Source organism: Lissotriton helveticus, chromosome 8 (genome assembly GCF_964261635.1).
Source record: "Lissotriton helveticus chromosome 8, aLisHel1.1, whole genome shotgun sequence".
NCBI classification, from domain to species: Eukaryota; Metazoa; Chordata; class Amphibia; order Caudata; family Salamandridae; genus Lissotriton; species Lissotriton helveticus.
In genome coordinates this window covers 1,186,423,746-1,186,450,987 of record NC_136069.1, presented here as the reverse complement: position 1 = coordinate 1,186,450,987, position 27,242 = coordinate 1,186,423,746, and the positions used below count along the sequence as shown (strand labels likewise).

Here is a 27,242-nt window from a genome sequence, read left to right as displayed (position 1 = left end):
GAAAGTTCAGGCGACAAGGACTTCAGGACAGGTTCAGGACAGGATAGATGACCTCTTCTGGAATTGAACCCTGCGTCTCACCCCTCTCTGACACTAACTTCCTCCTCGATTCTTCCACAATCTTCTTCTATTTCTATTACCTGCTCGATTCTTCCGCAATCTTCCAATTTCTATTTTGCTCTGAAATTCTAAGTCTGCTCTTTGGGTATTCAATCAGCATTCTCACAGCATCTCAGTATCTCAGTATTCTGGCTGCAACTGATGGCAACTAATCTAACTAACTACCCCAATTATAATTTCTTAATGGCATGTACCACCCCTAAATGTTTCAACTTTATGAAACTCCTATTTCTGATTGAACAAGCTAAGGGGACGATCCCCTCACCAAGCTAAGTTTTTTATTATTTTCTTTAGTTCATTGTTTTAAGGTCCCACCCATTAACTTGTTCTCCCATGCTTTATTTCCCACCCGTATTTGCAGATGTTATCAACAACATTGTATACATTTCACAGTTGTCCTTTGAATTGTCAGGATGTTCAGCTGGTTCCCAGGATATGTACTGAGACTGTCCTTGGACAAGTTTCAAGACTTGTCGTCACTGTTTAGCACTTGTCATCTTTGCGCATGCGGGAGAAACCACGTGAGTGGCAGGCTTAAGCACCGTTCAGAGGCCCAAATACGAACTAATAGAGAAGTCAAAAGAAAAAGTATTACTTTCAAAAGAAAATGATTTCACTGTATACCACCTATCTCTATTCTAATCCCATTTACTTATAAATACTCAGGGCCGGCCTAAGGCATGTGCAAGCTGTGCACCTGCACAGGGCCGCCAAACCCCAGGGGCTGCCACGCCAATATATATCCTTAGATACATATTTGCGTGGCAGCCCCTGGCAGGGATTTGGCGGCCTCGGGCCCACTACCTACACTCCCTGCTCAGGGCCTCCGTGAGCCTAGAGCCGGCCCTGAAATACTCTTCATGCATATGCATTTAGTATAGAACTCATTTTAGTTTTCAGCAAAGCAGATGCTTAGCACGTGAGTTTCCAAGCGGCCATTTTAGATGCTATTGTGCAGTAGCAGAATTTTCCCTCCAAGCGTAAAGACGTCATTCTGCGTAGATGCAGTTGACGCATGCGCAATACAGTTTCACGCTTTATCGGCCATCTTTAATCACACTCGGGTTACTTGTTAGTAAAACACATATGCAAGCTTCCTCTATCTAGAGATATATGATATGTGTTGCATATTTGTATTGGATACGTTGTTAATGGTTTGTTACAGGTTTATATGAGAGGATTGCGTCCGAGCAAGTCTCTTTTATACGAGTCCTTGCTCCATCAGCAGCCATCTTGGAATGATTTTGTGCAAAGTTTAAGTATATCATTATAAGATGGTCACCCGCATGGTCACTGGGTGGCCATCTTAGCAGTAGCGGCCCGTGGTGGGAGTGTTGCCGGGCGCTGACGTGGGGCGGGCAGGGGGAGGGGTAGTAAACTACAGATTATGGGCGAATCGAGGTAAGTAATCATATATATAATTAAAATGAATTTTGTTGTGCGCGCTGCATCGCCAATTGCAATGCAGCGCGCGCAACTAAATTTGTTTCATTTATTCATATGTTTACATTACCTCTAATTGGTCATAATCTGTAGTTTACTACCCCCACCCTGCCCGGGCTCACGTCAGTGCCCGGTAGCACTCCCACCACGGGCCGCTACTGCATCTTAGAATGGTTTTTAAACATTCCACAAAATTTGCTCATGGATCCACCTACATGAGCAAGTACAAGCAGCCATCTTAGAATGGTTTGGGACATAAACAACACCAAAATAAGGGCACATTATTGGTAAACTAACAGCTCTACACTGGGATTTAAAAGATGAGCGTAATTTGGATCAGGTGCTCGTGACGCTTAGCATAAACAGAAGAATTGGTCACCCGCATGTCGTTTATTTACAAGCTGGTCACAAAATCATCTGACAAGTCTGGGCAACAGGATAATGAATTCTTTTGATATTCCTCTGGTCCAGAGTAACCTGCCTTCTACCATCACAGTTAGTGGAGGATCAACCAGGCCACTTACTGAGAGCCACAGCAATGTCATACAAGAAATCCCTGTGATGGCAACTTCAGGACATGCAGGAATGATTCTCAAAGTGTTTGCTGCCTCCCCTCCCCCCCCCCCGACCTCTGTGATCAAGGAAAGATGACAGTTGAAAATATTAAGACATGAAAAGACCATGCACACTGAAGTTATTCTATAAGTATACAATTCTGAAGGGACAAGCAAAAGCATGGTGCTAAGGCTGGAAAAATAAAGTACTTATAGATGGTGGAGATAATGTAAGAACCTGCGATGAAAAGACGTGTGAAGCCATCATTATCTTCTGCACAAGATGGATGTTTGTGAAGACCAAAGCAGGGACATGGATTCATGTAATTTCTCTTTCACACGTGTGATACTAGGGGGTATATTTACAACAAAGTGGCGAAGCATGTCGTTAAGCCAAGAAGGCTAATGCCGCGCTCCGTCACTTTAGAAACACAGGGCGCACCATATTCACGAGAGTATGGTGCAGCCCTGAGTTTCCCCATGTGCTGGTGCTAAATTTAGCTACCTAGCCCCAACGCAGGCACTCTTGCACCATAGTGCAAGGGTGTCTTCATTGAGGGGAAGATTGTTTATGTGCAGGAAGGTCTCACTTCCTGCACACAAACAATCTTTGAATGGTGTTTTGTCACTTTTATATTTGCTGCTGAATCAGCACACATAGAAGTTACGAAATATAATTGTTTAATGATTGTTTATGTGTAGGAAGGGAGACCTTCCTGCACACAAACAAACATTGGCGTTTTGCTGTTTCCATGTGTGCTGCACAAAGCAGCACACTTGGAAACAACAATAAATTAGGAGAAATAAAGCATTTTTACTTGTTTCGCCTGTTTAGACCAGGTTGTCCCTGGTCTTAATTTTGGTGCTGCCTCCTGTGTACACCACCCTTGTAAATATGGGCAGCGTCAAAATCAATGGGTGTTGCGGTGGAATGCCCACCACAACATCCATTGCCCTCCCCTTTCAATCTAGTATAGCGTGAAAGGGGGCCTTATTTACAAGGCAGCATTAAGCCACGTGAAGTGGCTTACCGCTGCCTTGTAAATAAGTTGAAGCCCCTATTGCCACCACAGATAGGGGCATCACCTTATTTACAAGGCATTATTGGCAAGGAAAATATCCCCCTAGGTGTACCAGAGCAGGCCCTACTGAAAGAGATGTGGACTGCGTATGTTGTATGTATTAAAAGCAAATATCCTTTAGGGTAGAAGAGGATCTCATTGACAGTAAAACTGTAAAATTTACCAAATACAGAAATTATGGACTAATTCTCGCTTAAGCAGTATGTCTTCTGTGTGTGTCATTATTAATATCACGGCCTACCAGGAGTGTTTGAAGTGCTCCTATTTTCACTACTCATGCCTCACCCAAACAAATAATTAGAGAATTCACACACACTGTCAGCTCATTATTTTTATTTTTTTTATTCCAGAGCTCCTGCCGGTGCCGCCCAGACTCGGAGTCCTGTGGCGGGAGCCGTGACCCCGACGACCAGGAGCTCCCCAGTAGCAGTTCATCCGAGTGGAGCGAATCCTACAAGCACACCGCCAGCCACCAGGCCGGCAGTCCCAATCACGGTGCCTCCACTTCACCCCCAGCAGCCACCGGGCTCTCCGCAGATGAACAATAACTGCTCCAGGTTCACAGCGCAGCAGACAAGCAGCCAAGGCCGTGGCCCCATGCCGATGGGTAAGTTCTTTGTAGCTTAGGGCCGCATAGAGCTATGGTGTCTGCTAATGGGATGTGTACTGTCTGCTAATGGGATGTGTACGTTTTAACTGTGATACAACCGAAACCAGCCGTACTGCTGAATTCTGTGCGATTTTAAGAAATCGGCCCCTACGCTCAATGGAGTCCTATATACAGCTTTATTTAAAATACTATATATGTGTCCTTCCATTGATACCCCTGAAGAAGGGCAACTTTTAGCTCGAAATGCGAGTAATCATAAAATCTGGCTGTCCGGGGCTGCGTCTCCCACGTGCTTTTGAAAGGGCCTGGATAGGCATTTCCTCAGCATTTGAAACTAATGGGATTCACAAAGTCTCGAACTTGAAAGAAAAAATTCAATTAACTTATGGATTATATCATGGATAAACTTTTGATTAAAATGAAATATCGAATGAACATGAGTTCGCAAGAATTCTTATTTTGCTGTGCGACGATAATGTGGAACGCGAAATACGCTCCACTTGGTTGGAAACTTCCTTTGAAACGCACATCATACTTTTACAAGGGGGTGAAATATATGAGTCTGTATGTACAACAACTTGTAAAAGTTACATAGAATCAGTGAAACATTATACTCTTGCCAGTTTTGTTTTTGTGTTTGTTTCCTTCTTTTTTACTGGCCGCATAAGTGACCAAAAACTGCTTAACTGCTAACGGCTAGAGCGGTCGACATCAAAGCTGAGGAACCGGGTTTGAGTCTCGGCAAGGACGCTCAGCATCCTGTGATTTTGGGCAAATCGCTTAGGGCCAGATGTATCAAGCATTTATACGTTTGCAAATGGGCAGATTTGATACAGCAAACCTAATTTTGCGATTTGGTAACCTGTTATCAAATCGCAAAATGGGTTTGCATGTAGGTATTAGGAAGGGGCGTGTTTTGGGCATCCCTTCCTAATACCGAATCGTATAGCTAGGTATGAATGTTTTGTGACGCCCGAAACACGCCCCTTCCTAATACCAAATCGCATAGCTAGGTATGAATGTTTTGTGATCGCAATTGCGGTCGCAAAGCATTTGCAGTTTACCACCTACTTCAAGTAGGTGGTAACCCATTCGGAAATGGGAAGGGGTCCCCAAGGGACCCAGACCCCTTCTTCTTTTTCAATGTTTGTAAAACGATTTTTAAGAGCATGCAGTGGTCCCACAGACCACTGTCTGCTCCTAAAAAATTAAAAGAAAACTTTACATTTTTCGTATTGTAAAGCATCTTGTTTTCCTTTAAGGAAAATGGGCTGCTTTACAAAAAAAAAAAGATTTCTTCATTGAAAAGCAATCATGGACATGGTGGTCTGCTGATCACAACCAGCCACCATCCCCGTGATTTTTGCGATTCCTAGGGGGTCGCAAATTGTGACCTACCTCATTAATATTCATGAGGTAGGTCATTTGCGACCCTTCTAGGAATCGCAAAAGGTGCACCATAACACCTTCATACATTGCATTTTGCTATTTCCTAATTGCAAATCATTGTGATTCGCAATTAGGGAATCACAAAATGCTATTTACATACATCTGGCCCTAAATCTCCCTGTGCTTTATAAAACTGAATGTGTTTGTCTGTAACGCAACCAGGAGCAGCCCGTGCAGGTAAAAGCGGTGGGGCCGGATTGGGTAGGGGAGTTGACAGAGGACCATGAGGAAAAATTAGATAAATAATTAATTTCCCCTCCTCGTCGTCTGTCTGAATCCCCCCTACTTGCCCTACCCCCCCACCGCTCTTACATGTATGGGCCACTGCTGAACGCAACTGGTGCTCATGTAAAGCGCTCTGATCCATTCGGTTCTAGTTTGCACTATATAAAACTCCCCGCCCCCTCCCCCCCACCAAAAAAAAAAGGTTGGTACAAATATTGGCAGAAGAATTTTAGGACATGAGATAACGCTACCAAATGATCCCAGTTATAATATTAAAGTTCCTTCCTAGACACCAGATTATCCAACGGTAAAATAGCATAGTTGCAGGTCGTTTGGTGCACTAGAGTAAAAACAATGGTAATTGAAAGATTGTGTATGATGTTTACTTTTTTTTTACTCCATGGAACAAAACACCACTGCCCCCGAGAACAGCCAATGGCCTCCTTCAGCTCATGAAGCAGTTACGATGAAACTGTTAACAGCCAACTGATTGTCTGTGTTTTGTTACCATTACATGTTAATGAAAGAAGACAACGCCAAGACGCCGCACATGGTGCTCCAAGTGTTTATAAAAGTTAAGAAACACTATTCAGAATACACAATACGCATTTATGTTTGTCCCCATAAAACCAGAATAAAATAAACTAATTCACCTATTATAATATTAATCAGCTTATTATAAAGTCATGGGCATCAAAATACCAACATTTCAGGGGTAGTGGAAGTGATAGCACACACCATTCGAGCTTTACTTTGACTCACACACACATGCCTACACATGCACACACATTCACCCCTCTCTCAGACAAACACACTCACAAACATTTTTTACTTACCTTAGTTGCCAGATAGGGTCATATTCCAGCAAATGATCCTCCATTTTACATTACACTAATAGTGAATAATGTTATTCAGCATTTGTGTAATAAACAAATTGACTGAAAACAGGAAAATGAGTTCCAACCAACGTCCATTGGGGTGAACTGCCTCTGTGTTGCAGGCACTGATTTTGGCACCTCTGAGGCCAAGGGTCGCAAAGGCAGTGCTAGGGGTCACAAGGGGCAAGCCAGGGGTCGCAGCTGCGACCCCTGACGACTCCTAAATGACTTCCATGCATAACGTCTAATTAAGGACCTGAAATGGTGTACCTCAAGAGAAAGCAGGAGGGAGGGATGTGGTCTTGCAGAGGCCTACATCAATTCCCATTTATGTTATAAAGATGTATTTATCTTCATTTTTATATTCCTTGAGTAATCTAAGTGCAAGTCGGGTTATTCAGGGAAGGTCTGTGCACTTGCAGCAGAGACCAGCATGTAGTGAAAACGCCCACTCTTTGCTGTGGGCACACCATTCACACTAATAACTCTAGCATGCTTGCTTGCCTTCTGGGAAGTTAGGGGCATATTATCAACACAGGCGATAAAATTATCGCTGCTTTTATCGGCAGAAAACTGCCGCAAAACAGCTTTAGCGGCAGTTTTCTGCCGCAAAAGCTGCTTTAGCGGCAGTTTTCGGCCGATAAAAGCAGCGATAATTTTATCGCCTGTGTTGATAATATGCCCCTTATTTTTAAGTCCACCCGGAAGTGATAAGCATTATTTTATGTTCTGATGACAAGCAAGGGCTTGCTGCTTGGACTGGTGGTGTGCTATGTTGGAGCTGACGCGGAGCAGCAGGATTAGGTGGCATGCCAAGAATTCAAGAAAATGTGGTTTGCATTTTCAGCCTCATACCTTCACGGCAGAATGAACAGCCTGCCACTGTAAGGAAGGGGCCTAGTTTTCCCAATCACCTCTATTTGCTTTTTAAATTTGAAATTGGATTTTAACGAGGTTCCCGGCTGAGTTAATACAGTAAGCTGTAATTGAGGAAGTGGCAAGTTGTGATCCATGAGAGGCCCACCTCTGTGGGTGAAAAAACACACACAACCGTTTGGTTGGGATACAATACCCAGGGAAAAAAATCAAAACAGCAAAAAAATGTAAAAACCTAAACAACTGGATTAATGCAAATAGCCACGAGACTGAAACCCATTGTGAAATCTTTTGGCGCAAGAGGTCAAGGGTGCATCAATGTGATGTCATTCAGATGTAAGGAATCTTGTATCACTATATGTCATCTTACAATAGAATGCCAGAAAGAAAAACAATCAAGACTTCACTAACTGTCATAAGAGAAAGATCATACAAGTTTTTTTTTATTTTATTTTTTATAACTTTGGAAGAGTGGATGGCTTGAAAGTTATAATGGGGTACGCAAACTGTGTCACAATGTTCGAAGACTGCTATTCTCTTGGTCCACCTTTTTTGAACCCTCAAGTCCTTCAGAGTCGTATCTCAGTTGCACAGGGGTTTGGTTGGTTGATCTGTATTTCAAAACAGGCATTAGGACAGACTGCATGTAGGCTATGTGCTACATCACAAAGAGGGTTGAGAAATGCAAGTCACTGCATGAGAGGTAACATTGGTAGACAGACATGGGTTAGTGACCTAAATGCCCAAAGACCCGCGTCAATTATCGGGAAGTCTTCAATACAGAAAGCTTTAAATACAAGAAAGAATGTTTTGGCAGGACCAACATAATATATGAATTAGACCAAATACAGGTGTAAGCACTTTTATGCCCAAGGCCAGAAAACTGGGAACACCTCCCGTTTCCAAATCATTAATAAAGAATCTAGGCATGTGGCTAGATAACACTCTTTGGGCCAGATGTAGGACCCATTTACCGACCGGTAACAGCCGATTTCGGCCGTTACCGACCGGTAAATGGGTTTTTGGGATGTAGGGGCACATTTTTACAGAATTACCGAATCGGTATTTTTACCGATTCGGTAAATCTCAGATGTAGGTGGGACTCTTCTGAGTCCCAAAGGCCCTACAAATTCGGTATTTTACCACCCAATCCAATTGGGTCTTAAAATACCGAATTCAGGTGTGCATGCACATGTGTGCATGCACACCTATGCCATGTGACAGACAGACATGCCCTTAGGGCATGTCTGTGTGCCACATGGCGCACATGTCCATTTTTGGGGTGCCAGAGGGTGTCAAAGTGACACCCCCTGCACCCTTGCAGAATTCGGTATTTACCGATTCGGTAATTACCGAATCGGTATTTCCCATTGATTCCTATGGGCTTCACAGCCCATAGGAATCAATAGGAAATACCGATTCGGTATTTACCGAATCGGTAAATACCGAATATTACCGATTCGGTAATTCCACATCTGGAATTACCTACATCTCCTCCCCTCTATTTTACCACTTCTTAAATACTGAATCGGTAAAATTCGGTATTTAAGAAGTGGTAAAATATAATTACCTACATCTAGCCCTTTCTATGGAAACCCAAGTAAAGAAACTCGCAGCTACCTGCCTTGGCATACTCCGAATGATCCGTAAGATCATAGAACTTATCCCAGAACAGGCACGAAGAATCGTGGTCCAGGCACTTGTGGTCTCACGTCTGGATTATGACAACTCCCTGTACCTGGGATCACCAAAGTATGCTATTAACAGACTGCAGGTGGTGCAGAATGCGGTGGCGGCCAGGTTACTCTTAAAGATACCCAGACCGAAATCAGTGAACTCTTCTCTGAAACAGCTTCATTGGCTGTCCATCGAATCCAGGATTAAGATAAAATCCCTGTGCTTGGCACATAAAGCAATGAACGGCAGGGGCCCTACCATTCTCAGGGAACTCATCTCTCCATATGTACAAAGAGGCCCCTCGCGTCGTCTCATGACTGCTTCATAAAGACGCAGAGGATCAGGAGAACAAGATGGGGAGGTAGATCTTTTCAATCCTGGGCCCGAAGCTGTGAATTCTATGACCAGGGAACTGAGGCTGTTGAAAGACGAACTCAGCTTCAGGAAAAAACTTAAGGCTTGGCTGTTCACATGATGATTACTCTCAGCCTCCGTCACCAGCACCTCTCCTCTCAGTGCCGGGAAGCCTTTGGGCAGCTTTGTGCTTTATAAATCCGCAAAACACAAACATTTTTATTTTCAAGTCTTAAGATCTTTTTAAAGACTTATTAAAAGACATTAAAACACATTACATAATGCAAACATCTTTTTTAACAGTTCAACACAAACATTCCTAAGTTTGATGAATGTCTTCTACAACGTGCAAAGTACTATATTAGTCTACGTAACAGTGAATGGCAGAACTAAAAAGACCTCATCATTTGAGGATGTTGCCTCCCTAAGGATGAAAGATTCTACAGGCAGAACAACTTTCCAAGTTGTGGGTTTGGCGAGTGCTGAGTTGATCCATGTGATATGGACATGTAGAATTATTGATAAGTACGTAAGTGAGGTCAAACTAGGTTGCAGTTTAATCGACCCTAATTTCCACGTGAACATGGGTATCAAGTATAACTTGGAACAGGCGTTCACATGAAACTTATTTTCAAGCAAAATAGGATGACACAGAATTTTCTGTGTAATTCAATATATACCAACATTTTAAATTTCTATTATGCAACAGGTAAAGTTCTGTCTAGACGTAACCCACATGGATTAAGTCTAGACAGAACTGTACCTGTCGCATAATAGAAATGTATAACTAGGTTGCACCTTCGAAAAGGGATCTTCTTCAGCTAACTCCTAAATAGGCATAGTCCCCAAACCAAAAGCAGCAAAATAAAGCACAGGTGTGCGAATCTGGAAATACTCTTGGCTAAGCATCGCATACCCACTCACTGGCTTCACCATCGAGGCCTGGAGAGAAAAGCTTGGGAAAAAGAATTCATGGCCCGAGCTTTAGCAGAGGAGGCTCCAATTTAAAGAGGTAAAGGAGGACTTGGAGAAATGGATGGCAGTGGTTGCAAAGTTAACTGAACCCCCGCATGGCAGTCTGGCATGAAACCCTTTGAGGAGGCAGAACTGGAAGAAGACATACAAGAGGTGACCAGGGCCGGAAAGGGAACCCAAAGCAGCCCTGGCAAATTGTATTAGACCACTACCCCCCCAGGTAGATGCATAGCGAGTGTAGCACGTGAGCCTGACCACTACAAAGGAGTGATTCTAGAGGGGGGGGTTATCCCTACAAGAAAATTTGGGGGAAATGGTGTATTCTACAACACATCTTTCATTATATATTCAATTGTATTAGCTTTTAAAGCATAGTAAATGACGACCTTGCTGTGCACCAGGATAGGGCAATCTTTGTTGGGGCTCTTCAATGTTCCCCTCACTATCATCCTCCTATGGTTCCTCTCATCTCTCTATATCCCCTCTCTATTAAGTATTTAATGTGTTTTATAGCACCTCTCATACCAGTATAGGCTGTCCCAGCACTTTACATCACACACATACAGAGACAATGAATCATACATATGTAAATCAGTGTATAGAAAATGATAAATAAGGCAAAGGGGACTACAAGGTGTAGGATTCACATGCCATCCATACTGGTAGACAATTTTTAAGAGTGGTTGGTCTGAAGAACCACAAACCCAGGACTCAGAACATAACAAAGTGGTTAGAGTTGACTTTAATAATAAGAATGTATTTCTGCCCAAACAAAACTTTGTTTAGCAACATTAGGATAATGAAAGACTGGGAAAAACATAACTTTTTAAACTGTACCATGCAGCTTGCATGCAGCTCTTTGATGGCAGTTCATAGCTCACTGTACTTGATTATGATTGTAACTTAAGAACTGCACATTAACAAAAACAATTCTACAACAAAGCAGTAACCCATTGAGCTATGCACATAAAACATTGTTCTTTCATATGCATGGTACACGTTCTTTGCAGTTCTTAGCACCTCTACCAATCCGCATTCCTCTCCCTTTGTTCTGCCCTTTAAGCCCTCTTGTGCGCCCTGGTTGTCATATAACGCATTTTAACATTATGTGCCAGCGTGATTGTTGGGAAATCTGAAGCTCACCCCCCCCCCCAGGGCTGGACTGCTCGTAGCGAGCACCAGGCATTTCACCCAGTGGGCCGCCAGGGTGAGGGCCAGTTTTAGACCCCTGAGGACCGTTTTTGTTACCGGGGCCGGTTTACCGGGTAGCTGCAATATCGGCCCCCAGCAAAAAAAGCGCCACAAAGCTTTCCTTCCGCTAGCAACCCTATCCCACCTTCCCCCCGCCCGAGTTCTTTGCCAGGGCCTGTTTCGGTTCCCAGTCCGGCCCTGATTGCCCATACCTGATGTCCAAATGTCTAATGTACTTATAAGCCCAAGGGTTTCTGCGGATGTATGTCAGTACAACGCGATCTTTTAGATGGCGGTACTTGACATCGCAGATTTTACAACGCAAGTCGTTACAACGACTTGCGTTGGAGGGCGCGGATTTAGGAATTTTATAATTTTATATTCCAACACCAGTCCCCGTAACAGTAGGGAAGGTGTTGGAATATAAAATGACAACATTCCTTATCCCACAGCGCCATCCAGCGCAAGTCGTAGTAACGACTTGCGTTGTAATAGCTGCGTGGAAAAGGTTGTGCGGTGTAAACACCGCGTTGTAAACAACGTTTCCCGTTTCGGCTAGTGGAGTGAACCAAGGCTCTACCAGTAAAACCCAACGGTTCACCACCCCTAAATGGGGCAATGTAGCTGAGTAGTTTTTGGACCAGACGTCTGCCTTTTTGAGAGAAATGCCACATCTTCCAACCTCTAAATGAGGCTCTAAGTCACAGTACTTAGAGCAAAATCATTGCAAATTGTTCCTTTGGAGCACCGTCATAAAATAAAGGTCCATCATGTTCCAAATTACATGCCTCTATGCCACCAAATGGCTCAGTGAGTTAAATACTTGCTTCTGGAATCTGCTGTGCCATCTCAAGCTAGAATAAGCACCATGCTAAATGAATTCATTTTATATTGACTTGCCCTTCCCACCCACCTACCCTGCCCATATTCCTGAGGAAACTGATAATCCATCTGTTTACCTTTGTCCTTCTCTTATTCCCAACCAAACCATGACTGTCAAAATTACTTCACTGTTGTCTAACCTTTTAACAACCTTGTGAGATTTGTGTTCTGAAAACAATGCAATAATTTAGCATCACAATAGATCCCCAACGAGGGAAGGATTTTGTTTGAGCAATGAAGATCAGAGTTTGACCTTCTTCTCCGGTTCCTCAACTTTTGGAACTCTACTCAAAAACTGTGTAGTTTTCAATTTCTCATCAATTCTTTTATATCTATGTTTTTTACTGCTTAATGCATTAGAGTTGTGTCGCGTTGCCTGAGTAATGAAGAGCATCCTACAAGACTCGAATTGAGAAACTAATTGATTTATTCAAACCGATACACAGAGACAATTATCTGTCCAGAAATTGTAGCCCTATTTGGGCACTCGGTTCACCGTTAAGTGGCCACGTCCCATTATGAGGTCCTGCTCTTCCCCTTTGTAGGCGTCCCCCTAAGTCCACATCGTGGACCCCCCAGAGGATAATCAATGGTGGTACTAAGGTTGCTTCCCTGTCCCTAAGGACAATTGGCCCTGTTCATCCCCGTGGGGTCGAAACGTCAGCACTTTCAACTTTCTCTAACCTGTACTGAAGTATCGATCCACTTGTGCGCTAACAATTGGACATTTTCTGCATTCGCATTTTGTGGAGCCCTAAACTGTATATTATGTTACGGACAGGTTATACATGTCAATAACTGTAAATATTGTAAACACTGTCTTTTCTTTTTCATTTTCCTCACTTACTCATGAGCACCTTACCTTTCACTCGCCTTGATCCCCTACGGACCAACTGCCTCCTATAAGGAACTGTATATATTAAGATTGGAACTCTAGTATCACAAATTTTGGAATCTATGTATTGAATACATTCTTTAAATCATAAAAACAGTGAATCCAATTCTTGTGTGTTTTACATTTGTGGGTACTTTATGCTGAATCGCACCAATTTTTCCTGTTAGGACCACTGTGTTTTTTTGTAATGCATTACAGTGGCATTGTTGCATTGTAGCAGTTAGGAGTAATAAGTTGTCTTGATACTTTGTTTGCAGCCCCACACTCCAACGGTCAAGTGCAGGAGCGACCCACAGCAACCGTCTCTCCTCTCAGGACGCAGAGCTCTCCGTGCCGTTCACCAACACCCGTTGTTAGACCGCACTCCGTGGTTTCCCCTCAGCACATCCACCACTCCCCTATCCAAGGTAGCCCTGGAGCACATAGTGCTAGGCCAGCAATCCCTCTGACGTCAGCGGCGGCAGCCATTACTCCGCCAAATGTCAGCGCTGCAAACCTAAATGGGGAGGTAGCAAACGGACCAATCAACCGCTTGGCCACATCTAGCCCAACCAACGCAGGCAGCAAAACAGAAGAACGCAAAAATGAAAAGGTAAGTCTTTCATATCCCTTCAACCAATGTTTATTAAGCAGTCAGGGCAATCATCTACAACCCGGGTGGATGCTTGCTTTGTCCAAATTACTTATGATGAACTTTGGTTATATATTGTTTCAGCACATATTGATATAGTTTGGGTGTTGTTCTACATCGGCATGTATTATCAATTTACTTATTAATGATTATCCCATCAATCTTCTAGGAATACTAAAAAGTCTGACATGTTTCCTATTGCTCTATTTTATTTAAATAGTTTTACCAGATGTTAAGTTTGCATTAGGTTGGTCAGTATCACATTTCCCTCAACCATGTAGGAGCATGTTTCACAAAGTTTTTGTTTACTTATGGGACACATTTTATAGAGCAGGGTCATGGCTCAGAAGTGACAATAGTGCTGACCAGGATGCAGACATCTACAACACTTTACAAAATGTATCACACACAAAACATAACGAAGATCATAACATTATACAAGTACAATACACATATCAGGGAAACAGAAACATAGACAGTCAATTTGAAGGGGATCTGAAAATCAATTGAAAGATGGAATAGCACTTATAATATGATAGGTAGGAGAGGGAAATCATACTTTGGAAGGCATTAATGATAGATACATTGGTCACCTTTGAAAAGAGACAAAGGCGATGTAGTGAAGCAGCCTAGGCTCACGGATGGGGAGTCTCAGTCAAGGAGTTTCCAAGGTTCAGAACGATTCAGAAAGTCGGATATTTGCTTTAGAGCAAGCTTTTTAGTATTTTTATCACTGAGGAAAGACGGTCCGTTTCTGATATATTGTTGGGGAGTTGGAAAGAATTCATTATCTGTAGGGCGCATCTATGTAGGTTGTCCAAGGGTTGGTATATGGCCTTTCCAATGCGGGCTGAACCAAGGCAGTGCACGGTCTAGATGCCCGGTTGGGTGGGCACAGAAAGAGAAGGGATCGGAAGTAGGAGCTTCAGGACGCAGTCTGGTAAGAGGAGCTGGGGCCAGGTTTGGGGGGGGGGTAGTTTTTAGAGCTTGGTGGTCAGGGTTGTTTTTAGGGCAGGGGCCGAGTTTGAGGAGGTGGGGGTCAGGGAAGTTTTCAGGGGTGGTGGTCCTTTTTTAGCGCTCATGTTGGGGTGCTGGGGTCAGCGTAGTTTTTAGGACATGGTGGTCTGTTTTTAGGGCTCGGATAGAGGAAAAGGACAGTTTTTTTAGGGCTGGGGGCAGTTTTAGGGCTCCGGGAGGGGGGTGGGGAGGACTGGGTCGGGACAGTGTTCATGGCTAGGGGGAGGTCTAGGGCTCAAGGGCTGGTCTGGGGTCAGGGTAATTTTGAGTACATGGTGCTGGGTTTTAGGGCTTGGGGGGGACTGGGGTGTGATCTTTAGCATGCATATCCCTTTACCAATCATGCCTTTACCATAAAACGGTGGTAAAGGCATGCGTGGTAAAGGAATGGGTTGTTAAGATGCATTTGTTGTTGTGGCAATGTTATAGAGGCGCGCGTGGTTTAGCCACCCGTGTTTCTGTCATACAACCCCAAGGGGTAGGTTGTAAACGTTTGGTGTGGCTGGAGCTAGCCCTTCCTGTGCTTTGCAGATATTGTTCTTTATGAAGTCAGTTGAGGACTGCTCTTAAAGTTTATATTTGACACCTTATTGAATGTTATGCATTACAGAAATCGACATGTACAAATGTCATCTTACATCTCATCATAGAGGGGAATGAAGTTTGCACGTTTCACTGTAAAGCATCCGTGACTGCCTTGATATCTATGCCGCATTTAAAAGCCACGTACAATTATTTGGTGACTTCTTATTCTCCTAATTAAAAAAAATAACAAGTGAACCAATAATAATGTTGATAATATTAATTTTAATAATAATACGAATAATAACACATTATTATTACCATTATAATTATTCTCATCATTAGTATCATGATCATCATTATTATTGTTATTATTGTTGTGTTGTTATTATCATTATTGTTGTTATTATTATTAGTATTATTAATATTATGATGATTGATGTCTTGATATTATTATTGTTGTTGGTATTATTATTATTACTGTGTTTTTATTATTATTATTGTTATTGATATTATTATTATCATTATTATTATTAGCATCATTATTATTATTATTGTTGTTGTTGTGTTGTCCTTATTATTATTATTATTATTATTATTATTATTATTATTATTAATATTATTATCATTTTGGGGTGTACTCAGTTGTTACCTTTTGGGTTGTTATATGACTGCTACTTTAGTGAAAAGGCATACATTCTAAAACCTGTCCTTTTAGGTAAATTCTCCCATTTTTCCACTTGACATGGATAATTTCCTGTTAAATCTGTGTCCAACCCCCAGTTTTTATAAAAGCCCTCTCTTTCAGCACCAGTGCTTTGAAAGGATTCTGAGTGTAACCGTGCATTATGAGGGTGGGAGACGGGGGGGGGGCAGACTAAGGCTGGGATGCCGTGTCATGGGGATCACATGACTCATGGTCTACCCCGTCTGGCGTGAGGGATAAAAGAATACAAGAGGTGATGCCTGAAGTATGTAAAATCAAAGGACAATAGCTTCAGACACTGGGGATACGCCTTGGCAGTGCATAGGTTTTTCGTGCCCGGCGTTGACATTACTAAGCAGTGTTTCTTCCAGCTCAGTCTGTCTCTATACACAAAATGTACAAGAGCTGAGCTGGTAGTCAATCCTCTCAAATATAGGAGGATTAGCGCAGTCAAGACATTTTGTGTACGTCTTGTAAACTAATTCCTGATAGCTTCTGGTCACCCACTCAAGTCAGGGGAAGATCTACCTTTGTCTACACCCATTGTCAAACGAATGTTGTACCACTGCCCGTCAGAGGCGTCTTTCGACTCCATTTCTCACTTGTTCTGAAGAGACGATCCACTGTATATTTCATTACCTCATGCTCTTGAACCACAGTCGAAGCAACTGTACGGGTCAATGAAACCTTTGTCGCGGCAAGTTGTTTATCCGCTCTTTATTCTCGCTATTGTGCATCTGTCGTGCTGTTTGGGGTGAGTCATCGCATCCTCACTGGTTTCCTCTGCATGTGGTCTAACTGCTGGCTGCACTCAAAAATCTTGACCTTTCAGGTACTTCACGGGGCAACATGTTCCTGGCTTTTTGCAGTGACCAAGTACCCCTTCCAGTGCCCAACCCTTTATGGCTGTGCATCAAACGAGAATGCCAGTGGACGGCTGTTGGATCAGCACTGCATCACTGACTCTAAGAGCAGATCATAATGGTTTCCCCCTGCCATCTACATAAGCTTTTATTCTTTACCTCTGTTGTTGATCGCCCCGCTGTTGGTCACTGTTTTAAGGCAGAGGTTTTGTCTGTATGTGTGGGTTTTACATCCGAATGGCACCACTATTATTATGTTGCTTTGAGTATCCTGGGTCATATTGTGAGAATGTTGCATGACAAAAGATCTCTGGCAAACACTTATTTCCAGATTTGCTGTTTGAAGCACTTTCTTTAGCGTTCCCTTTACATGATATTTGACGAAGTGTTGAAAGCGTATACCCGTGTGTAGCGGCAAATGGTCCATTTTGACAACTTAGAGCATTTTTAAATATTCATGGAATTTTAGATAGTCTTAGAAGTGAACAGTCATAGTGTTTGGTGGCATACATCCCCTCAATCATTCAGAGTTACTTTCAGCATCGTTTGACTACAAATGTAGGTACCCGACACGTGTTTCACCTTGACACATTCAACACCTACGTGGAAATGTAGGAAAGGATCTTCAAACAGGAGTTTGTGTAGGTATCAGAAATAATTGGGCCCTCAGAATGAGGTCCTGATTGCTTTAAAGTGCTTTGACAGGGTACGTGGATTGGCGTGTACTAACATAGCACTGACAAGATGCAATTCGTCAAGACGCGATTGATTTTACTAAGGACACCTGGGAAACACCGTGCTCCATAAATGCAGAGAAAGTATTGTTGGACGAGCTTTTACTGCTAAAATAAGATTTTTGTTTTAATATGAATGCATAAGGAGGAAGGATTTTTAAGCATTAGTGAGTGCCCGAAATAGTGTACGGTTATGTGGCCTTACGCTATTCAGCAGACACAACAAAAATCAGCAAAGAATGTATGCAGTTTTTGGAATGTCCCGTAATCAATATCAAGGTTCAAGAAGCTCATGAACCAATTGAGTCCTTTGTGAGGGAATTAAAAAAGTTAGTGCCCACATGTAAGTATGGAGTTCTTTTTATAGGTGAGATGCTGTGGCTTCAACTAAGGAAGAATGCAATAGCAGGGCAATTTAGTAAAGGTTATGGCTCAGTGAGAGCCCATACCAAAACTAAAGATAGATTTGTGTGCATTGTGTGGTATGGAAATACAGTTAATCCAAAGAAAATTATGTCCGGAGTTGGATCTTGTAGGTTCGTTGGCGGTGTTCCAGCACTGTCAAACCTTTTGGTTGTGCTTATGCCTGCAATTAATTACAAGGTTACAAGTGAATGCTTTTGATTACAGGGAAGTATCCCAGGAGAGAAGGAAAGCAATGATAAACCTTGTTTAGGTTGTAGTGGTAGCAGACTGGCATACTGGGATAGTTTTAAAATTTCCTGGGATCTAAGTGTTGGAGTCAGAGGGTTTAAAGTCTCTGCTGATGTTAGTGACCTCATCCTGATAAGAAAGTGTCCAAGATGTAAAACAAGGCGATACCAAAGGGGATGATGGACGGAGCTCTTGAGCAAATCAAACTCACCCCCAGTCAACTGATCTGTGTTTTATCCATCAACATTCTTTAGCTCACTCCACCACCCCAGTTCAGACATGGCCATATGCAAATCAGTCTGACCCTATGCCTCATGGGAACAGCCCAGCCCGAACTGCCAAGCCATGTCTTCCCTGGACCAGAAACAAGCATCCTGGGACCGGTTTCGGGTTCATAACCCTCATCTGCCAGGCTATCTTGAATCCAGTGGCATGGTGATTAAAAAAACTATGGATTTAGGCCCAGATTTCTGTACTGGGGTGAATGTATGACATTGTTCTGCATTCTGTCCATCAATAGTTCTTTTTGCATTTGTCACCCCGAGTGGGACGGGTATGCTCAGACGTGAGTCCCGTACTCTCCATGCCACTGGAATCAAGCTATCCTGAACCCCTAAACTGGTCCTAGGATGCTTGTTTCCAGTCCAGGGATGACCTGGCTTGGCAGTTCAGGCTGGACTGTTCCCATGAGGCACAGGGTCAAGACTGATTTGCATATGGCTGGGTTCAAATTGGAAATGGCATGGTGAGCAAAAAAACGATGGATTTAGGCCCAGATCTCTGTACTGGAGTGAATGTATGACATTGTTCTGCATTCTGTCCATCAATAGTTCTTTTTGCAAGATGTAAAACAGACCTCTACAAGAATAGTCGCATTTCTTTCAAAAATGGAAGTGCTGTGTCTTTGTGAAATGCTGAAGTGGCCCATGGTTCATATGACATCTGTCAGTGTAGTCCACGTGCTGCTAATGAATGCAAGCACATTTACCCAGGGGCTACAAAGTATAGTCTGTGGTGTGACCAAGGGTCTCACTGACGCCAGCACGGTGGTGGCAGGGGGTCTGAGTGATTCAAGGATTGTGTAAGGAGGTCTAAACAAATGTTAAATAAATGGGCAAGCATTTATTTACAGGTTAACTAAAGTTAAGTGGCACAGGCAGGGCTGGCCGTAGCAGGCACCGAGCATTTCCCCGATGGGCCGGAATGATGGGGGCCAGTTTTGGACCGGTGGGGGCCGTTTTTGTTAATGGGGGCCCATTGTAACAAAAGCGCAGCAGCAGTGTTCCGATCAGACCCCCTACTCCCCCACCCCATGACCTCCTCCCGCACCGGTCAGTCATAATTGCCAGGGTTGGTTTGCGATTGCAGTCCAGCTGTGGGCTCAGAACACCTTTGTAGTTACTTCATAAGTTCATTTAACCTGCAAATCAATGCTTGCCCGTTTATTTACCATTTTTTTCTGAATATTATTGCTCAGCAATTCAACAGAAGCTAGTGCTGCTATTTACCAGGGGGGCACATGTACAGGTCAAGAAGGTCAAGCGGCCCCCAGGCCATACCTTGAGTTTCACTGGTAGGACAACCGACTTAAGAATAAATATGACAAATATGTTTTCGTTCCACCCTCGACTTGCATTCTGCTAAAAGACCTCGTACATCACGCTTGAGAGCTGCACAGAGGAAGCCGCACCGAGGCGTGCTGATTAAACAGTACCTGCAAGCACAAGCAGTTTCTTTTTCATTCCTTTGGACAGCAGAACAGTGGAAAACGAACTAGTCCTCCAAATGCCCGAAATGCTCGTCCTCTGACTCATGAAACTCGCCGAAGGCCGCAGCGAAGCGTGGTTTGCTCAGCTCGTAATCAACTGCGTATTTCAAGGTTTTTCAAGTGCGCTGAAGGAAAGCTTGTAAACAATTTTGTGTTGGAGTTCTCGGACAAATGCTTGTAGCGGCGCGCGACTGGTAATACATGATGCCTTTGCCTGCAGGCGTCTCCATTTTCTTTGTGCTGGTGCAGGGAAAGCTAGTGAAGGACTACAAAAAAAAATAGAGTGACAAACTCAGTACGTTTGGCATTTTATAGTGAAACGCTTGAACATGAAGGTTTGTGGAGCCCTACCGACTGCTGGGTCACTACCACTAAAATGGTGGCCAGTGACCCAACATGGACGTATTTTTTCCCAGAAGCCCAACCAGCCCAAAGCAAGCCCAATGACAGCCCAAAACCACCCAAGGCAGCCGAACCAGCCCAAAAGTCCCAAGATCCCCCGTGGTCTCCTCGCTTCTATCCCCCCCCTTTCCCTCCTGGCCCCAAAGCCCCCCGGGGGTGACAGGACTCCCGTTGGTCGGCCGCCCCCTCCAAAACCCCATTGTGTGTGTGGGTGTGTCAGTGGTCGAAGTGCATTAAAAAAGGATGGGAACTTTGATGCTGCATGCAGAGGCAGGGTCAAAAGTGTGGCTGACAAAACAAAATATTCTGTACTTTTTTTCGGTCTTTCACTGTCAGGTAGCTACATATAAAATAACGTGCAGCTTAAATGAAAAATATATTTAAAAAGTTGTTAGCAAGTGGGAAATGCACTATAGTACATTATGAAACCTCTATCAGTAAATGCACTTCAAAGGTCTCAGCGTAACCAGACAGCCACAGAGTTTAATCTTGGTTGATGCAGTGGAGAATAGTGACTTGTGTATTTTTTGTGACAAGGTCACAGCCTTTGACAGAAAGCATTGTGAATATGTGAGTCATTATTTTAAATTTGCATTACACACAGTATAAGATAGACTGCTACAAAGTGCACAAATAGGTTAAAGATTAAATGTTACTTCCAAAATATAGATTTTAGTAATACCCAGACTGTATGTAATGCAATTTGTTTACATACCTGTCACATAGACACCTAGTAGGCGCAATATGGGAAACATCCTTTACAACGCAACTGTTACTCCGCACTACCATTATGACGCAACTTTTACAACACAAGTCATTACAACGACTTGCGCTGGGGGGGTGCTCCAGGATAGGGAATAGGTTAATTTACTATTCAACACCTTCCCTACCATCCACGGGGACTGGAGTCGGAATAGTAAATTAAACTATTCACTATCCAGCGCCCCCCAACGCAAGTCGTTGTAACGACTTGCGTTGTAAAAGTTGCGTCGTAATGGCATGCGTTGTAACAGCATGAGTTGTAACGACGTACATCCCGCAATATAAATGCAATTATAATTAAAAGTAAGGACTTCACAGGTCAGTTTATCTTTGCACTACCAGTCGTCAAAGAGAATACATCTTTGTCATTACAAAGCTTCCAGTGGTTCAATCAACTAAAGCCAGTACCAGCTCCCAAGTATCCTTTACATTTGCAAATGAACTTGTTGCGCACATTCCTTCAGCCAAACAGGCACCCTGGCAGGAAGGCTTGTTTAGCTGTCTGCCTGGCGTTGGTTTAACAGCACAGGAGACTCAATGAATGACGCTTCACCTGAAGCATTTAAACTATCAGAATAAACCGTATGGGAAGGTTGTCTTTATACAAAAAGTAGAGGAACAGTTTTACATGAATCAAAAAAGTATGGGTATGTCGTGCCCCTCTGATCCCACCTGCTTCGACATCTGGTGTGTAAGGACAGAGAAAAGAGGCAAACTTGTTGGCAATCTCACTGGTGCGAGTCTTCAACCACTATTTTAAAGGTATTCTGGGATTAATATTCCCATGGAACGATGAAGCCGCACCCATCTTGTAGTATCCTTCATCACTGATCCCCCAGGTACCACTGATGAAATATATGGATATAGCCCAGATTGTCATGTCGACACCTGTTGGGTATGCAGTGTAATTTGTGTATTGTATCTGAATAGCTAACGTGTGTAAAGGGAAATCCTAATGATTTCAAATTTTTGTAGGAGAGAGATACACAGAGACATTGTCTTTACTAATGCCATAACCATGTTCAAAGCATGGACCTGCATACCTGTTTAGTCTACATGGTTCAGTGCCTTGCAGAGAAGGCCTTCAACCACATCAACTGAGACTACCTGCGGTTGGTTTTGAAAGTGTAGACATTATCAAATGCATTCATTCAAACTTTCACTTCAATATCTTAGAAACCAGTGGAGCAGTTGTGTGTTAACTTCAGGCAGTATGCTCAATTTATATGTCCTGTCCCACCCCTACTTTATAACCTAGATCTCGAATCACTTGCTCTGCAGCTAGAGAGTTTCTCTGAAATGGCTTCCTTGGACAATCCCCTGAACAGCATATGGTCGTACTGTATGCTGACAATCTTCTGATCCTAACAGCTAAGTAATTTGTGTGGCTATTTCTGAGTTGCATACCTTTAGAATACTTTCCAGTTGCAAGCAAAAACAATGATGTTGATCATTCAGAATTTAGATTACGGATGTAAGGTGGTAAATCCCGCACCTACCTTTAGCTTCCCAGGGACAAGTAAATTATACTAACATGAAGATATTCTTCAAGTTGATATTTTGGTTTACCACATGTCCCCAGTTTATGTTCCAGATGTCTCTTTTCAGAAACTGGAGCCATAAAAACATGGCTTAGGGGCCTATTACGATTGCGGTTTTTCCGCATCCTCCGGGCCGGCGGAAGCCACCGCCAGCCCGGAGGATGCGGAAAAACCGCAGCGGACCCACCAAAGACCCACCGCCACATTAGGATGGCTGGTGGGTCCTGGTTTACGTCCGCAGCTTTTCAGCCGCGGTTGGCTTACAACCGCAGCGGAAAAGCTCTAATATGGTGGCGGCGTCTCTCAGACACCGCCAGCCATGTTAGGATGGGCTTTAAAAAATGCTTTTCCGCGGTGGGTTTTTCCGCTGTGGAAAAGCATGTGGAACTTCACTGCGGGGGCCCGTTGCGGGCCCCCTGGGTGAAGGGGGCGTGGGGGGTGCACATGGGGGGTACCTATGGTACCCCCCTGCATTTGTATGCAGAAATCGGCAGGCACGCACGGTGCCTGCCGCTCTCTGCATACAAATGCAATGTATGCATTTTTACCATTGCGGCGGGTGCAGCTTGAAGCCACACCCGCCGCAATGGTAAAAATAGAGGATGTGACCGCCATCCTAATTGGACAGGAGGGAACTCCACAGGCCATGCGGAGGTTCCCTCCTCCTCTATGGTCACGGACGGACTCAAGTCCGTCCGCGATCATAATGGGCCCCTTAATTTTGGTATAACAAATGTATTCACACATCCCACAGAAAAGTCTGTCCTGATATTTCTCAAGGTGTTTTCTCTAGACAGGATTCCAGGAAATCCTTCTAGCCTTCACGTTTATTTGGGATCCAGATCGTTTTAGCCGCTCACAGATCCTGGTTTGCATGATTCTGAAAATATTAGTTTTGTTACTCTCTCATCCTTTCTTTTACCCCCGGTTTATGATTGCGTTTGTTGCTGAACAATACTTTTAAAAGGTGAGACTTAAGAAATTGTAGTAGTGTTTCCAACCGAACATGAAATAAGGAGGCATTTTAACTCTAGAAACACAAGATGGAAAGGACATTCAGAATTTCCAACAGTTCTACCTAATAGAAACACAAACTCTGTGACTAGATTCCAAACTACTAGTATTTTTTTTCACCAGGATGATGAAATTTTCTTTTGACGAAATGCATGTCAGCCTAAATTTTCCATTGTTTATACTCAGCTGTCCTGTTTTGAGTTAGGAATTTAAGAAGGGAATTGGGTCAGCATACTCATTTAATCGAAACAGCAACTCTGCATAACAGGCAAGACACATCCATAACATTGGAGGTTCATGGGAAGCAATGTGTTTAGATCTATTCATTGACGGTCTTCGACCTGTGTTCTTCTGGGAGTTGCCCCTCTTTTGATGGTGCGGGTGGAATAATAGTTCCCAGTGGTTTAGTGATGGGATGGATATGCCTCTTTGAAGAGTCCCATTTTCATCTTTTTTGTATTAAATTATGCCAAATTTCTTTCATTTCTCAGATCGGGTATAGAGTGTTCATGGGCTGAACTACCAGCCCCAAGATCTTCCTTCTTTCGTGGTACTTGCAGCTGAATCTAGCCTGTGCCAGCTAGTTTCCCTTGCTAGACATCAGGTTTCAGTTGGAAGTGTCTTTGATTTGATGAATGAGGACTGGTGGTATTTTGAGCCGTGACCTGCTCAAACTGTGAACATGGAACAGAGAATCTTGAACTTTTTCCTCTGTAGCACCAGGAGCCAAAACATCTCTTTTACAACTGGAGTGAAATGGTCTGTTTTCTTTGGTTTGAGACATGTAGTTACATGATCTCATTTCTATGGGCACATTCACAGACAAAGCTACAGTAATCCATTCTCAACAGTTACAAGGCCCTGCCTCTGTAACAACTAAAGCAGTTAAACAAATTATTCTCTATAATATAGGGAAGAGGTTGGTATTTCTAACTACTTTTGAGACTTACAGCTTAAAGGCAAGTTTCCCATCAACTCAGATTTCAAGAGTTTTTACTTGTGATGGAGTTGGGTGTGGTTTGAGGTTCCAGTGGATAGTTGTGTGGAACTCTGTCACTTGCGGGTCGCTAGCTCAGAAGATTTCAGTGTTTGTGCCATTCAGAGAGATAGCAACAAGCAACAAAGTCGTGGGAGGAATGCGTGAATTCTTCTCAACCACAAGTGATCACTGAGGATGTATTCCATCATTTGTCACTCACTGTGACACTCTGGACAGAGACCAGCAATATGCAGACCAAGCTTCACATTGCTCCATTAGGAACAGTCTAGCCCGAACCACCAGGTCAGGTCCACACCATACGGGAATTCGGGTGACCCCAGTCCAGTTTTGGCCTATTTAATCTTGCATCCTTTGTGACAGTGAGCACAGATTCCATGTCTTTGAACACCTATCACACTTCTGGCTGCAAATGCAGAAACATAGCAAAGTAATGAAAGAAATACTTGAATTAACCTCAGCCACGGGTGGTCATTCTGGCTACATTCCAGTCCATCATTTTTCATTCACTGCGGCACTCAAGATTGAGACCAGTCATATGCAAGTCATTCTAGTTCCTACAGGAATAGTCCGGCCCAAACTGTCAGGCCAGGTCCCTTCCTGGTTTAAACCTACTTGGTCCTCATCAGTGAAGTGCACCTTCAACATTTTCAATCCTATTGAAAAAAAAAGAGTTTTTCAGGGGAGACAAATGGTGAAAGTTTTGACAACCTATACGTTCAGGGTTGTGATTCATTGCTAAACATTCCAGTACCATACCACAGCACCCAGAGTGGCATTGGTACGCATGTTGCAACGCCCTTTATTATAAAAGAAATTACTTGTTAGCATTAAGGATTGGGTGGCCCAGATGGAGTCAATACATCACATCAGGTCCTAATAACATGCAAATACCATAAACTGTAAATTCCTCATGACCTGCTCAAAATCCTACCCTCACCCATCAATCCAAACTCCAGTGATGCCACTAAAGCAAACATCAGTTAGTGTTTAGAAAATCGGCCAATCAAACACATGCCAAAACTATCACCAACCATTTCCCAGTTTCGGCCAGGTCATTCATGATTGGATTGGTCAATGATTAAATGGCAAAAAAGTGCAATTTACAGACTCTCTTAGACCTGGATCTCCATTAATGCCACTTATCTCTTCAAAGAACTCCTCGCTATAGATTACAAAATGGTCTACAGAGACAGAGCACCGGTGGCAGAGGCGGGAGCATAGTGATGATAAATCCAGACAATATCCATTATTCAGAAATAAAAAACATACCATATTCATGCTTCGAAGAGTTATCCAGTCTTTCTTGGGGGACCCTGAGAATCCCTTGAGAAATTATGAATTACAAGTTAATCAGTTTGGGGTGGAACGGGAAACTCACTCAGCAGACCCCCCTTGTGGCAGGGTATACACTTCCAATCAGCGACCACATTGGGAGAGTTCTGGGGATGGGACCTGGAGGGGATATCGGCCCTCGGGGACGTAGTACGGGGCACCACATTAAAATTGTTCCAACAACTACAGACTGATTTAGGCCTCCATAAGTTGCAATTCTACAAATTCTTACAGCTCCGTCACGCACTCACACCTTAGAGCCGCAACTTAGAGACCCTCCCTGCGTTCCAGACCCTGGAGGGCCGCTTGCTGATGGGTGACCTTGGTTCACACAAGATTAGACAAATATATCAAACACTGATGACACATACACCCACCACCCTCGACAAGACCCGCCTTGCCTGGCAGGCTGACATTCCAGAATTAACCGATGACGACTGGACCGAAGCGATCGCCAGCCCGAGAGGTCCGGCGGTCTCCACACGCTACCGGCTAATCCAGTTCAAATATTTGCAGAGAGTGTACTACACTAGGGTGCGGCTATGGCGAATGGGCGTCATACAGTCCCCTACATGCTTGAGATGCGGCAGGGAGGAAGGGTCGTTCCTGCATACAGTTTGGAGCTGCACAGCTTTGCAGCCCTTTTGGAACACGGTTCGGTCATGTCTTAACGAAGTACTGGGATGGGTTCTCCCACTTGACCCATGGCTCTTCCTACTGCATTCCACTGACGATATTGTGGGGGAACCGATATAAACACCACCTGCTATTCCTGGCCCTTACTATCGGCAAAAGGGATATCGCACAAAGGTGGAAGGCGACATCTCCCCCGACCATAGGCAAATGGAAGAATGAGTTAGATAATTGTAAGGGGGCTGAGATTGCTGTCTTTGAGGCCCGGGGCTGCCCCATGAAGCATCGTTTGATTTGGAAACGGTGGGCGACGTACCGAGGAATTGATCTGCCCCCCCTGCTCGAGGTGGATCCATGAGTGGCACCCTCTGATCCCCAATATGCATCACTTTGAGTTATATCATTGTGTAATGTTGCTGTTCAGATATGATGTCTACTTTGAATCCGGTGTA

At 43.6% G+C, this 27,242-nt stretch overlaps 1 protein-coding gene across 1 annotated transcript in view; it reads left to right on the top strand.

The window, feature by feature from the left end:
* The window catches only part of SH3RF3 (SH3 domain containing ring finger 3), a 786,031-nt gene that overhangs the window by 486,140 nt on the left and 272,649 nt on the right, over positions 1-27,242 (top strand). The window contains exons 7-8 of the mRNA XM_078658954.1: positions 3,550-3,806; positions 13,469-13,803. Coding sequence (XP_078515080.1) covers positions 3,550-3,806; positions 13,469-13,803 — 592 coding nt within the window. The remainder of the gene's footprint in view (positions 1-3,549; positions 3,807-13,468; positions 13,804-27,242) is intronic.